Genomic DNA, 14,201 nt, shown 5'->3' on the forward strand with positions numbered 1-14,201 from the left:
ACTAAATTTAATCATACAAATTGTGGACCATTGGACCAATTGAGAATTAGGTTGCTGCTATCCTCAATTTTTGTCAGTGATCACGATTGGCTTACTGTGAAGACCTTATGTTTCCAACCATTAATCATCTTTGTTTCTATTTAAGACACTTGGACTATCTTTGATCGAACTTTACTGGACTTTATCTTGCACTAAATGCTATGTTATTCCCTTTATCATGGATCTGTACACTGTGGGTGGCTGGATTGTAATCATGTATAGACTAGTCTTTCTGTTAGCATGCAACAAAAGCTTTTCACTGTGACATTAAACTAAACTAAACTTTTAGGATAGTCAAGAAATATTTCACATAGCATTTTAAAACAAAAGTACATTTTCACAATACAACTATTTTTATATATACAAGAGCAATATTTAGTAATTTCTTTATTAAATCTGAAAGATTTTCCATTTGTTAATTCAATTCAAATCAATTCAATTCAACTTTATTGTCATTGCACAAATACGACTACAGGTACAACGAAATGCAGTTTGGCGTCTGGTCATGGTGCAAGATAGTGGAAATAAAAATACAAAATAAAAATACAAATAAAAATACTGGTTAACACAGGCAAATACATGTATACAAATGGGAGAGTCTAAATAACGTTAATATTGAATAAATTGAATTGAATAATATTGTAATTTGACTTTTGCTCGTGAGATGAGGGAGTGAGTATTTGGGAGTAAATGCACTGCAGACCAAAGAGCTGCAGACCAAAGATCCTAGAGGATCTTTGCTGCAGACCAGGCGTTTGCTTGCCTGCCTGTCGTGCGGCTCCCGCCCTGGTGGTGGCGACAGCGTGTTCCCGCACTCGCTGGGCGGGCCGGGCGGGACGGGGCGGGGCGGAGCGTGTCCATGGCGATCCAACATGGCCGAGGAGACGACGGCTGGAGAGCACCTGGAGTTTCTCAGGGAGAGGCACGTCTGCTTCTTCGAGCGATGCCTGAAGATTTTGCCCGAGAGGTACTGCTCACTGGAGACCAGCAGGTAGGGCACGGTGCGGGTCAGCGGGGGCTAACGGCGGTGGCAGATTAACGCGAAGGCCCAGGTGACCGGTCAGATCCGCCGCACCCACCCGGTGGCCGGGCCGGGCCGGGCTGGGGCCGGGCCGGGCCGGGCTGGGGCAGGGCAGGGACAGGGCCGGGCTGGGACAGGGCAGGGCAGGGGGCAGCAGCAGCACTAGGGCAACCCTCTGCCTGCCGCATAACGTGTCGCCAGAGAGCGGCTGGATCCTTCAGCTCAGACCTGGGCCGTAAAGTCAGCTGCACCTTGCAGGCAAATAACGGGCAGTCATCACTTGATGGGATGAACGATTGCAGAGACTTACGGAGGAACTAACTCAGGCGTGGGCAATAAAATAGTGACCTGAGAAGGCATAATGTACAAAACACAAGGAGTTCCTGCTTGAAACAAAATGCACTAAAAATAAAATGGGCCCGGTCCGTCTCGTACTCTCAACTGTGAGATATCAACTGTTCCGTGCGTTTTTATCGGAAATATACCTCACAATTTTCAATGCCAGCCTGTCTCACACGTCGACACTGGAATTTGACTATATTGCGATTCACCATGTGATTTCAAAATAATAAAAACACGGGAGTACCTAAGCAGTTATGTTTACTGCACATTTCATTCGCAACTTTTTACAGATGTTGAATAAAAACTATTCATAGAATGTAAGAAATAAAAACCGACATACACTATCTGCTCACAGGCTCCACCATTCAATAACTTGATAGCTACATCTACCAGGCATATTTTCATCAGGTCTCATTGCCATTCTATTAGTTTCTGCTAACTTTTTATTAATTTGTGTATGTAAATTATGAATGTCTTTCAGGTCAGCGTTTATAGCCATATAACAATCACAGCACGGAAACAGGCCATCTCGGCCCTACAAGTCCGTGCCGAACACTTATTTTCCCCTAGTCCCATCTACGTTTATTGCCCATCCCCAATTTTCTTTGAATTATTTCAGAACATTTTAAGAATCAATTACATTAGTGGGTCTTGGATTTATAAAGATTGTTCCATTTGAGGATGCCAACCGTTCCCTCCTGAAGAGCATGAATGACACTGATGGGTAACAATGGCTGACAATCTTTAGCATTGATGTAGTGAATTCAAAAGGTTTCCAGACCTCTACATTTATAAGAAATTGTGTTCCAAATAAGCAATCCCATCCCATGTCCTCTGGTTCTAGATTATCGAGCTAAAGCAGGATCTCATCATTCGCACTGTCAATTCCTAGTTGTTTGTGTAATTGCTCTTTTCAAGTAACTTTCCCATGTTTACTGCCTCACCCCAGTTTACCCAAGGGGCTCCTAGCCTCAAAGTTATTCAAAATCATGAGTTTACAAATTGATCAAATTTCATAAATATTCTATCTAAGGACTGTAGTTTAGTTTAGAGATACAGCCCAGAAACAGGCCCTCGAGCCCACTGAGACAACATCGACCAGCAGGGGGTTTGTGTGTGTGTGTGTGTGTGTGTGTGTGGGGGGGGGGGGGGGGGGGGGTTGTGTGTGAGTGGGGGGGGGGGTGGGTAGGGGGGGGTGTGTGGGGGTAGAGGGGTGTGTGCCGGGGAGGGAATGAGCTCAGAGAAAAGTCGGGGGAAGAGCCATCGGGGGGGGGGGGGGGGGGGGGAGCCAGGGAGGGGGGGGACCAGAGGGGGTGCTGGAATTGGCGGTGTGTGATAGGGACTCACTGCGGATGCTGGTCGTTCTCCTCTGCCGGGATGCTGGTCGCTGGTCGTTCTCCGCTTTCCGACTCCGGGCTGGGTCTCCCATGCTGGGCTGTTGCTTGGGGCTGGGCTGCTGCTTGAGGTGGGGTTGCTTGCGGCTGGGCTGGACTGCTTGGGACTGGGCTGGGCTACGGGTCCCTCCTAAAGTCCAATTGGAAACCTTCGCCGGCTTCCCTCAGCTCCAGTAAAGACGCGATGGCGCAGGAAGGGGCGGACCGTTCCAGGGAGTGACAGGGGAAGAGACTAATCCGCGCAGCGCTGACTGGCAGGAGAAGCGACCGATCTGCGCACGCGCGTTTTTTAAGATTTTTACACCTCGCTAACCTTTACGACGTTCAACCGATCGGAACGAAACTTGGTGGACTCGCAGCACAAAAGAATGGCAAGTGAACTGGCAAAAAATCATAACGTTATCGCGAACCGTTTTTGTGCAAATAGAAAGACCGCCAAACCGGAAGATAACAAGATCGGATGTTTTAGGTATGTATAGCAGAAGATAGATTGTAGCCACAGGCAACATGTGTTTGGGATGTGGCAGAAAAATGGAGCATGTGGAGAAAACACATGGTCATACAAAGAAAAATGCAAACTCCAGAAAGCACTGGTGGTCAGACTCAAACCCAACACGATGGAGCTATTAGACAGCTGCACACCTGTGGCTCAACTGTGTCACTGTGGTGTTTCCTTAATCTCAAGGATTTTAATTTTCCAACTAACAATTGGCCAGGAAAAAAAATAATTCCTTGGGTAAACTGTGGAATGGAAACTTTTTTTAAGTAGCCTTCAGCTCCTTTGCCTTTCTCATCCTGACTGATCATCTTCCGCAGGTGGCAACATGGGTTATGAGAAAAGGTATCGTAGCTTGGCCTGAACTTAAACTATCTAGCTCTGTTCTATACTTATGCTGCTGCTGAAATTCTTCTTCATACCGTCAAGACTTGACTTATTCAGCAATGTCACAACTGATTTTCCTGAATTCAAAACATGTTATTTCTGATATTAAAGGAATCAGGGAAATACGGATGGAACAGGAAAATGGCATTGTTGTAAAAGATCAGCTGCAATCCTGTTGAATGGTAGAGCAGGCTTGTGATTCTCCACAAGGCCTATTGCTATTCCATATCATTATAATCGTCGATCTCCCTGACGCGGGAGCTTCAATTGCCCCGACTGCGGATGGTTCGACTCCCCTGACCGCGGGGGAATAAAGAGGGAAGAAGATTAGACTTTATTGCCTTCCATCACAGTGAGGAATGTGGGGGATCTGCTGTGGGGGACGTTTATGTTAACTTTTATGTAGTTGTGTGTCTTGTTGCTTTTTTTTAGTATGGTTATGGACTGCTGCCTTTATAGTTTGATACAGCAGAATATTCACGTGGGGCTAGAGTTGCATGTAGGGCAGAATAGTTTTATTCTTCACTAATAATCGATCCGGCCTTGGTCATTAGTGACACTTGTTTCTGTTCACTAAACTCCACATTCCTTGTTTGACGTAATTTGCGACAATCTTTATTTCTTTAAGTAAGATGCATTAGGCATTGCAAACAGTATTTGAAATATCTTTAAAGTTGTAAAGTGGAGAAATGAGTTGAAAATTATCAGCATCACCTTGGTCCCTTTTTGTGTAAGGATGCCACAGAAGACATATTCCAAGGTGTCATCTTTGCAATTTAGACAATAGGTGCAGGTGTAGGCCATTCGGCCCTTTGAGCCAGCACCGCCATTCACTGTGATCATGGCTGATCATCCACAATCAGTACCCTGCTCCTGCTTTCTCCAAGAATTTAGATTCTTGGCTGTGCGGTTTACAATGAGGAGCACTTACAGGGCTCTCGCTTAACTTTTTTCCCCTGTTGCCAGCCGGGCAACCTAGGCAGCTTTTTAGGTTGCCAAATGACAGTTTAGGTGGTCATTTAAGACGGTTTGCATGACACGTGTGATAATGTTCTCGGATGCAGTGCGTAGTTACCAGTCAGAATTATGGTCAATGAAGCATTTGCATATTCTGCTTCAAATAAAGCCTCAAACCAAACATATTCACCAATCAAGACATGATATATACCACAATGACATGCAGCAAAATTACAATACAGTATCTCATCTCCTTTTACACGTTGCAAAGAATGCAATTTCTATTATTTCTTTCCACTTCCAAACAAAATTCTGGTTGGATTATTCAGCGTATGATCAACCTCAGTGAGACCAAGTGCAGGCTTGGCGATCGCTTCGCACAACACCTACGCTCAGTTCTCAATAACCAACCTGATCTCTCGGTGGCTCAGCACTTCAACTCCTCCCATTCCGAATCCAACCTTTCTGTCCTGGGCCTCCTACATGGCCAGACTGAGGCCCACCGCAAATTGAAGGAACAGCACCTCGTATTTTGCATGGGTAGTTTACACCCCAGCGGTATGAACATTGACTTCTCCAATTTCAGGTAGTCCTTGCTTTTTCCCTCCTTCCCCTCCCATTCACAGCTCTCCCACACCCTACTGTCTCTGCTTCTTCCTTTTGTTTTCACAAACCCCCCACCCCCAACATCAGTCTGAAGTTGGATATCGACCCAAAGTGTTGCCTATTCCTTCGCTCCATAGATGCTGCCTCACCCGCTGATTTTCTCCAGCTTTGTCTACCAACGGGATCCCACCACTGGCCACATCTTCCCATCTCCTCCCCGTCGACTTTCCGCAGAGACCACTCCTTCTGTAACTCCCTGGTCATTTTGGCCCTTCCCACCCAAACCACACCCTCTCCTGGCACTTTCCCTTGCAACCGCAGGAAATGCTACACTTGTTGTTTTACCTCCCCCCTTGACTCCATTCAAGGACCCAAGCAGTCTTTCCAGGTGTGGTAGAGGTTCACGTGCACCTCCGCCAACCTCATCTATTGCATCCGCTGCTCTAGGTGTCAGCTGCTCTACATCGGTGAGACGAAGCATAGGCTTGCCGATCGCTTTGCCCAATACCTCCGCACGGTTCGCAATAACCAACCTGATCTCCCGGTGGCTCAGCACTTCAACTCCCCCTCCAATTCCGAATCCGACTTTTCTGGCTTGGGCCTCCTCCATGGTGTGAGGCCCACCGTAAATTGGAGGAGCAGCACCTCATATTTATTTCACTTGGGTAGTTTACCCCCCAGTGGTATGAAAATTGACCTCCAATTTCAGGTAGTCCCTGCTTTCTCCTGCGCTTCCCAGCTCTCCCTCAGCCCACTGTCTCCGCCTCTTCCTTTCTTCCAACCCTCTGCACCCTCACATCAGTTTGAAGAAGGGTCTCGACCCAAAACGTCGCCTATTTCCTTCGCTCCATAGATGCTGCCTTACCCACTGAGTTTCTCCAGCATTTTTGTCTCCCCATTCACACAAGTTCTGTTATCTCACTTTCCTCACCCACTCCCTACACATTAGGGGCAATTTTACAGAGACAAGTTAAGCTACAAAGCCAATGCATCTTTGGGATGTGGGAAGAAAGCTACATGCTTACAGGAAGAAAGTGCAAATTCAACACAGTGGCCAAGAACAGGATTGAACACAGATCTCTGGCGTGTGAGGCAGCAAGTCCACTAGCTGTGCCACTATTTTTTTTCCAACACACAAAAAATTATACCTTGATAACTTTGGTTACAAAAAAAAAAAACTCTCCATTTTCAGTCTTAAATCTCGAAGTGCGCTATGTCCCCCTTTACAGCTACTATAGGTTTTAATTCAGTTCAAGACTATGGGGCAGTACATTGGCCATAAAGGTGCTGCCTAAAATTGCCAGAGACCCAGAATTGATCCTGAATATGATCACATTGAATGGCGGTGCTGGCTCGAAGGGCAGAATGGCCTACACCTGCACCTATTGCCTTTTGTCTATGGGTGCTGTCTGTATGGAGTTTGCTCCTTTTCCCTTTGATCGCATGGGTTTTCTCCGGGAGCTCTGGTTACCTTCCACATTCCAAAGGTGTGCAGGAACCTTTTTCAGACCCAATCCAAAACATAATATTTTCTTTTGTCCAGAGATTCTGTCTGACCTGTTGAGTTACTCCAGCTTTTTGTGTCTATCTTCATTTTAAACCAGCATCTGCAGTTCTTTCCTACACACACGATACTATACGATAGAACTTTATTAATCCAAAGAGGGACATTGTGTGTGTGTGTGTGTATAGTTATATATTCATATATACATGTACACCGTTTTGTTTTCTCATTGATAACATTGTTTACAGAGTACTATGTTTACATAGTCAGTTGTGCTGCTGCAAGTAAGGATTTCATTGTTCTAACTGGGACGTGAGAGAGTAAAACACTCTTGTCTGACGTCGCTAATGTGTGGGATAGAACTAGTGTACGGGTGATCGGTGGTCGGCGTGGACTCGGTGGGCCGAAGGGCCTGTTTCCACGCTGTATCTTTAAATTAAACTAAAACACTAAAACCAGAGGATATCTAAAGAAGGGTCTCTACCCAAAACATCACCCAATTTCTTCTATCCAGAGATGCTGGCTGCTCCATGGAGTTCCCCCGCACAATTAAAGCATGGAATAGTCTTCACCCTACTATAGGTACCCAACCAGAAGCAATTAAATTTAAGGTACACAAAAATGCTGGAGAAACTGAGCGGGTGCAGCAGCATCTATGGAGCCAAGGAACTAGGTAACGTTTCGGGCCGAAACCTTTCTTCAGACTGATAGGGGGTTGCGGGGAGAAGGAAGGAAAAAGGAGGAGGAGGAGCCCGAGGGCTGGGGGGTGGGAGGAGACAGCTCGAGGGCTAAGGAAGGGGAGGAGACAGCAAGGGCTAACAAAATTGGGAGAATTCAATGTTCATGCCCGCCAGATGCAGGCTCCCCAAGCGGAATATGAGGTGCTGTTCCTCCAATTTCCAGTGTTGCTCACTCTGGGAATGGAGGAGACCCAGGATAGAGAGGTCGGATTGGGAATGGGAGGGGGAGTTGAAGTGCTGAGCCACCGGGAGGTCAGGTAGGTTCTTGCTTTGGGGAGCCTGCATCCGGCGGGCATGAACATTGAATTATCCCAATTTTGTTAGCCCTTGCTGTCTCCTCCCCTTCCTTAGCCCTCGAGCTGTCTCCTCCCATCCCCCAGCCCTCGGGCTCCTCCTCCTCCTTTTTCCTTCCTTCTCCCCGCCACCCCCTATCAGTTTGAAGAAGGGTTTTGTCCCGAAACGTTACCTATTTCCTTCGCTCCATAGATGCTGCTGCACCCGCTGAGTTTCTCCAGCATTTTTGTGTACCTTCGATTTTCCAGCATCTGCAGTTCCTTCTTGAGCAATTAAATTTAAGGTAGCTCTTTTTTTACCCAAGAACCTTTTTTCGTTTAAGTCGAGAGTCAAGAGAGTTTTATTGTCATGTGTCCCAGATAGGACAATGAAATTCTTGCTTGCTGCAGCACAACAAAATATGTAAACATAATATAGACCAGGAAATAAAAGTTCACTGTGTCTATATACCATAGACCTTATATATATATATACACAATAAATAAACAGATAAAATGCAATTGGCTGTTATTTTTCCGAGTTTGGTGGTGGTGTTTAAATTCTGTTTAAATTCCATTTCGTATGTTTTTGGAGGACCAGGAAACCAAGAAGCAAGAGTTACTCCAGGGAGTTACTCCAGCTCCAGAGAGTGATTCTTTTCAGCGGTCGCGGCGAGTGGACAGCAATGGCAGCCAGATCTCCCACCATGCAAAGGGAGGGAGGAAGTGGCCGACGCCGACCAGTTGCAATGGCAGTGCTCATGTGCAGGGCGGCACATGCACACTACCACGGCCGATGATGGGCTGGCCAAAGATCCTCGCTATAGGATCTTTGGTGCTGGCCAGGGGCGGAAAACCGGGGGGGGGGGGGGGGGGGGGGGGCAGAGAGGGGACACATCCCCCCCCCCCCATATGTTTTGAGAGGTGGGGGACATCCCCCCCGAGTTTTTGTGATCCCGATTTTAAAATCACCGCTTTTAGCGCTGGATTGAGCCTCCGAAGCGTCGCGCGTGTGTGTGAGTGTGCGCATGGGAGCGTTGCCACCAAAAAATTGTGTCCCCCGTCCCCTCCATGTTTTGATAGTGAGTTCCATTCTTGGTGCTGGCCGTGGTTGTGCGCATGTGTAAGGCTGGCCGGCCGTGCTGGTGGACAAGGAGCAGGCGGAGACCCGAGACACGGACAGCGGGCGGAGATGGAGAGTGACAGAGAGAGAGAGAGAGAGAGATAGAGAGGGGGCCCGCTCACAATTAAACAAGAGGTGTCCCGGGTGCTTGCCAAGCCGGGCAAAATGGCATGGCTTTTAGGTTGCCATGCGGGACTGTGGGTTGCCATTGGCAACCGGGCAACCGCTAATTTCGAGCCCTGACTTATCAGGTTTTCCAGTGAATTATAGTTAAAATGTGTTGTATATGTTTTATAATGTAGAACTTAAACATGCTCATTAGATGAATCTATGATGTATCTTTTATGATATTTGCAGATTGACCATTGCCTTCTTTGCGTTGTCTGGTCTGGATATGCTGAGTGCCTTGCATCTGGTGGATAAAACCAATATTATTGAATGGATTTATTCTCTGCAGGTCCTTCCTACTGAAGACAGTGAGTGAGTTTTTTTTGTTTTTGATCTTGTATTTAATGCTTCATGATGTTTTGATGCTTAATGCTTTTGAACTATTTGCTTAAATGTTAGCAATTCTGATATATAATCTAATGAAAGATATTTTTAGCAATTTTCAAGACATGAATCATGAAATTGCTATTGGTAGTGGGAAAGGAGGTTTGTTTATTCGATGTGCAGTGAATAACGGATTCATGGCTAATTTATCAATCTGATAAATTATACAGATTAAAGAGTTGCCAAAAGTTCCAACCATATATGATTTCTAGATTAGCTCTTTTGATATTTTGCTTTATTCCATTCTGGAGCACGGTATTCGTGAACTTCACTATTTCAGTGTGCATTACAATAAAGAGTATATGGGGCTCATTGAGGTTTGATTTTTGGGGATTGAATGTCATTTTGACATTAGCCTATGAGCTGTTAGGAAAGGGGATAGTTTATGGCACATGCTCATAAAATGGTTTTAGTTGTGTAACTTGAGGATATTGTGGCTACAGTATTGATATTCATTTTGAAATTGTGGGTTTGCTGGCAAACTGGCATTTATTATTTTTCTCTGGCAAAGAAGGCATATGACATTTCTGGCTTCATAGGCCAGGCCATAGAATATAACAGTTGAGATACTAAGCTGCAACTTTATAAAACACTAATTATAAGTGTGCAGTTCTAATTGCCATACTTGTAGGGAGGATATGGATGTACTGGAGTGACTGGAGAGGTGAGCTGGTTTCTAGAAGAGCTGCTATCCTTTTGAAGATGATGTTATAATGCTGTTGGATAAGGAATACCAAGATTTAAACTTGGTGGTAGGACATTTACAAGTTAGAATATTAGGCTGCTTGGAGGGCAATCTGTTAGTGACGTTTCCGTGTATCTGCTGACCACGTGTTTTTTGGTAGATCAGGTTAGGAGTTTGTCAGTGTTATCAGTAGAGCCAGGATGTTTAGGCACTATAAATCTCTGAAATAGGCAGGCAAAAAGGTTAAATAAAATTACAAAAAAGCCCGGAAAAGGCATTTATTGACAAAAAAGGCATAAAAAGGCATGTATTTCCACCACCAAAATATGGTTAGAAATGATCATTATAAAGGTATACTACATTAAATGACCAAAGTTGCCTGGTTGCACATAACTACCAACATTTTTTCAAATTATCTGGTGTTAAACTTTGCCGTCTGTCAAACAGAATATGCTACAGTTGTGAAAAACTAATTTCTACCCCGGCTGAGGTCACTGGTGCATTCTTGAAACAAGCTACAAACTCTACATTCATGTCGATATCTTGTGCATTAGAACTACCTTTGAGAAATTTAGCTATGATTTGTACTTCTACAAGATCTTTTCTAGCTAAAATCCCCCTCTCACATTTTCCTTGTATGTCTTTACCTACATCCCCAGGAACTTTAAGTAGAAAGTACAGCAAGTGAAGATGTAAACAACTGAGCAATAGTTGTGCTTTTTGACTTCTCCAATACTTCCAATGTCAAGAAATACTCCTTTGATGGTTGACCTGCCTCCAGTTTACCGATGACCACATTGGCAACATATCTCCCCACAGCATTGGTTGTCTCGTCTATTGAGTTCCATATTTTGATGCATGCAACTTCATCTCTAATTTTCTGCACAACAATGTTGAAGTTGCTGTCAACATAATTTTTCTGTAATGATGACTCGCTCGGTATAGGTTCCTTTGTGTATTTCCCTAAAAAACCTCTGAGAGATTTGTTTTCCAATTTCCACAGTGGAATTCCAGCATCAATGAATGCTTTGCACAGATCACTCAAACTCAGATTTGCAATTGGAGCCAGCAGTAAATGTTGTGAGGAGACAAGCTTGCGTATTTCCCACCTTCAGTTTCTCAGCCGTCGACTTGTGTTTAGCTGTCTGTATATTCCGGGAGACGAAATATTTCTTCTCGTGATTCACTGCTTTCTCACATGCTTTGCAAAACAGCGCACAGTTGTCTGTAGAGAATATATCACTCCTGTGCACTCTCACCAAATCGTTCAGTTTTTTACAAGGCGTTGACTTGAATTTTGACGTTTGCTGGGGTAGATCCTACAGGAGCGGGGATGCAGACCTCTACAGGCTGAGAAGAGGAATCAGAGCTGCCAAGGAAAGGTACTCTGAGAAGTTGAGGAGCAAGTTCTCAGCAAATGACTCTTCAGTGTGGAAGGGCTTGCAAGAAATCACAAGCTACAAGAGGAAACACCTCCGGTCCTTGGGCAATCGTCAGCTGACCAATGACCTGAACGAGTTCTACTGCAGGTTCGATAAACAGAAACTTAACCCTGGTACCCCCACACCCCCATCCCCAACCAAACACTTCACACCTACTCACAGCTTGACTCCAGTTTGGAAAGACTAGATCCTTCCCCACCTACTCCTCCCCAATCTCCCCATGCTTAAAGCATGACTCCAGTTGGTGCTGTAAATTTTCTTGTAATGTTACATTAAAATGGCAAGAAAAGGCTGCTCTAGGCACTCAATTGTGAAAAAAGCATTATCATCGTGAAACCATCAAAAAATGCATGAAAAGGCACATGGCATTTATGGTAAAATCCTGGCTCTAGTTATCAGAGTAACTTGGGCAAACATTTTGTAGATAGTTATTAAGAGAGTGGAGAGAATGCCGTCAGCTTCTGGTCTGTGCTTTTCAGAGGATGTCATCGATGAAACATTCATTGTGGAACATAATGTCTGATCTATTCTTGTAGTCAAAGTATTACTGATCAGTACTGATCATTCTCCCATGCAGAATGTTGATGGAATGCATTGAGGGGTGGCTTAGGATGGATGGCTAGTCTCTTGTTAGAGGTGATCATTGTCTTTTACTTGGATGGCATGAAGATTTCTTGGCACTTCTTAGCTCGTGGAAGTAATGACGTTGTCATTTTTGAGAAAGTTATGAATGGAATTGAACATAGTGCAATAATCAGCAAAAGTCCTTAAGGGGCTGTCCCACTGCGGTGACCTAATCGGCGAGTTAAGAAGAGTGGCTTCGAACTTCAAGCTGAGGGCACTCGCCTAGAAAACCTCGAGCTGGATCGACCATCAGCGTTGAAAACGCGAGCTGGATCAACAGACCGCGCACACACAAACACATCGCAAAGGTGGGGGTCAGGGAAAGCGGGGGAGCGCTGTCTGAATTTCACACCCGCGATGAAGAGGAAGGTAAAACGGCTGCACAGTAACGGTAAGTCCTTTAGAGAGAGCGCGGGGGGGGGGGGGTGAGAGAGGGGGAGGTGAAGGGGAGGAGACACTTTTAAGAAGTATAATAAAGTTTAGTGGGCATTTTACCTGCCTTTCCTTGGTCCTGAAAACTCCAATGAGCCATTCAAAATCCCCGGTCAGCGAAGGAGATTGCCTACGGCTGCCCTTGACTGCCTGTAACTAAATATCGACCCCACTACACTGCACTACGAGTTCAAAAGAACCATGCCGACCAAATTTTACTCTATGAAAAATTTTTAACATGCTGAAAAATTTTCCGCGACCTAGCTGAGGCCACAAGTATTCGGGAACTTCCCTCAAGCATGAAGGAGAGTTCCAGTGACCTCATAGGACCTCCTAAGACCTCGTGTCGACCATGCTGCGAGTTTGAGTCAAGGGCAAACTCATCTAAACTCGCAGATTAGATCGCCGCTGTGGGACAGCCCCTTAACTCTTGCCTTTGTTGTGGAACGTCATTAACGAGGCAGATGATTCTCAGGCTTAGGATACTGTTCACTCTTCAGGAACTCTTTCAACAGTATCATGCTGTTGGGTTGATTGACCTTCAGCACAGGCTGTCCCTGGATAATGACCAGGTTCCGTATTATAGATGTCCATAAGTTGGTAAATACACAAAAATCATTCTATATTAATCATACCTCCACAGTATTATAATGAATGGCATCAAAACAACAGAAGACTAATAAGAAAGAAAAATTACTAATAAGAAAGAACTAAAAGTGGAGAATGAGAGGAAAACCTAGATCTGCCAAATGTACGTATGATGGAATTCTGAATGTATTATGGAAGCTTGTTCATATATGCAAGTGCCCTTAAGTTGTGGGTCTGTTACCCTCTGACGACCTGTAATCATAACAGCTTACCTTTGTGCAAAGTCTGTTATTCAAGAATGATGGTACTTTCAAATTATTTGTTCTCCCACTGATTATGCTTGTATTAAATATATCTTACTTAATGTATTTCTATACCACGGATTTTTTATTGATTAAAATTACTTGATCTGCTTGTAATCAAGTGTGTTATAATAATAGAGATTTTATTGCGACATTGAAGGCTCAGAGTAGCCCCACCCTTTTGATGTTACGAGCGGCTTTCAATGATTTGTATTTTGGGGATATTAAATATTTTCTAAATCGGAGTTGTCAAATTGGAAAGCAAACGTATCATAAATAGCGATCAGAAAATGTTTTGATGTCAGATGTGGAAATTGTTTTTCATATGATGAATTTGCTAAATTTTATTAATTTAAAGTAAGAAAGCAATTTAAAAGTGAACATTCTTAAACAATTATCTCAAAAATGTGAATAATCATAATAAAATAGTTGTTGCTTGACAAAATAACAGAAAAAGAAAGATTAGTCAGAACATTTGTAATAAAAGATAATTGTTCATAGAGATGCTTTCTATGGATTTGGAAGTGGACATACTGTATGGCATTAGATGGCACTGTTGAGATGGTGTGCCTTTGTAACATGATGGAAAAGCAATTCATTGCAGACAGTATTGTACTTGTTATAGTTTGCTCCAGCTGATAAAAATAAATCCATTTGTTCGAGATCTGAAGGAAAATTTGTTTTTAGGTTTCATT

General features: G+C 44.3%; 1 protein-coding gene across 1 annotated transcript in view; it reads left to right on the plus strand.

Annotated features, from left to right (window-relative positions):
- The first annotated feature begins 874 nt into the window (after nt 1-874).
- Nucleotides 875-14,201, plus strand: part of pggt1b (protein geranylgeranyltransferase type I, beta subunit) — a 53,850-nt gene continuing 40,523 nt past the window's right edge. The window contains exons 1-2 of the mRNA XM_055633176.1: nt 875-1,030; nt 9,239-9,357. Coding sequence (XP_055489151.1) covers nt 912-1,030; nt 9,239-9,357 — 238 coding nt within the window. The 5' untranslated portion in view covers nt 875-911. The remainder of the gene's footprint in view (nt 1,031-9,238; nt 9,358-14,201) is intronic.

Source organism: Leucoraja erinacea, chromosome 3 (assembly GCF_028641065.1).
Source record: "Leucoraja erinacea ecotype New England chromosome 3, Leri_hhj_1, whole genome shotgun sequence".
Lineage (NCBI taxonomy): Eukaryota > Metazoa > Chordata > Chondrichthyes > Rajiformes > Rajidae > Leucoraja > Leucoraja erinaceus.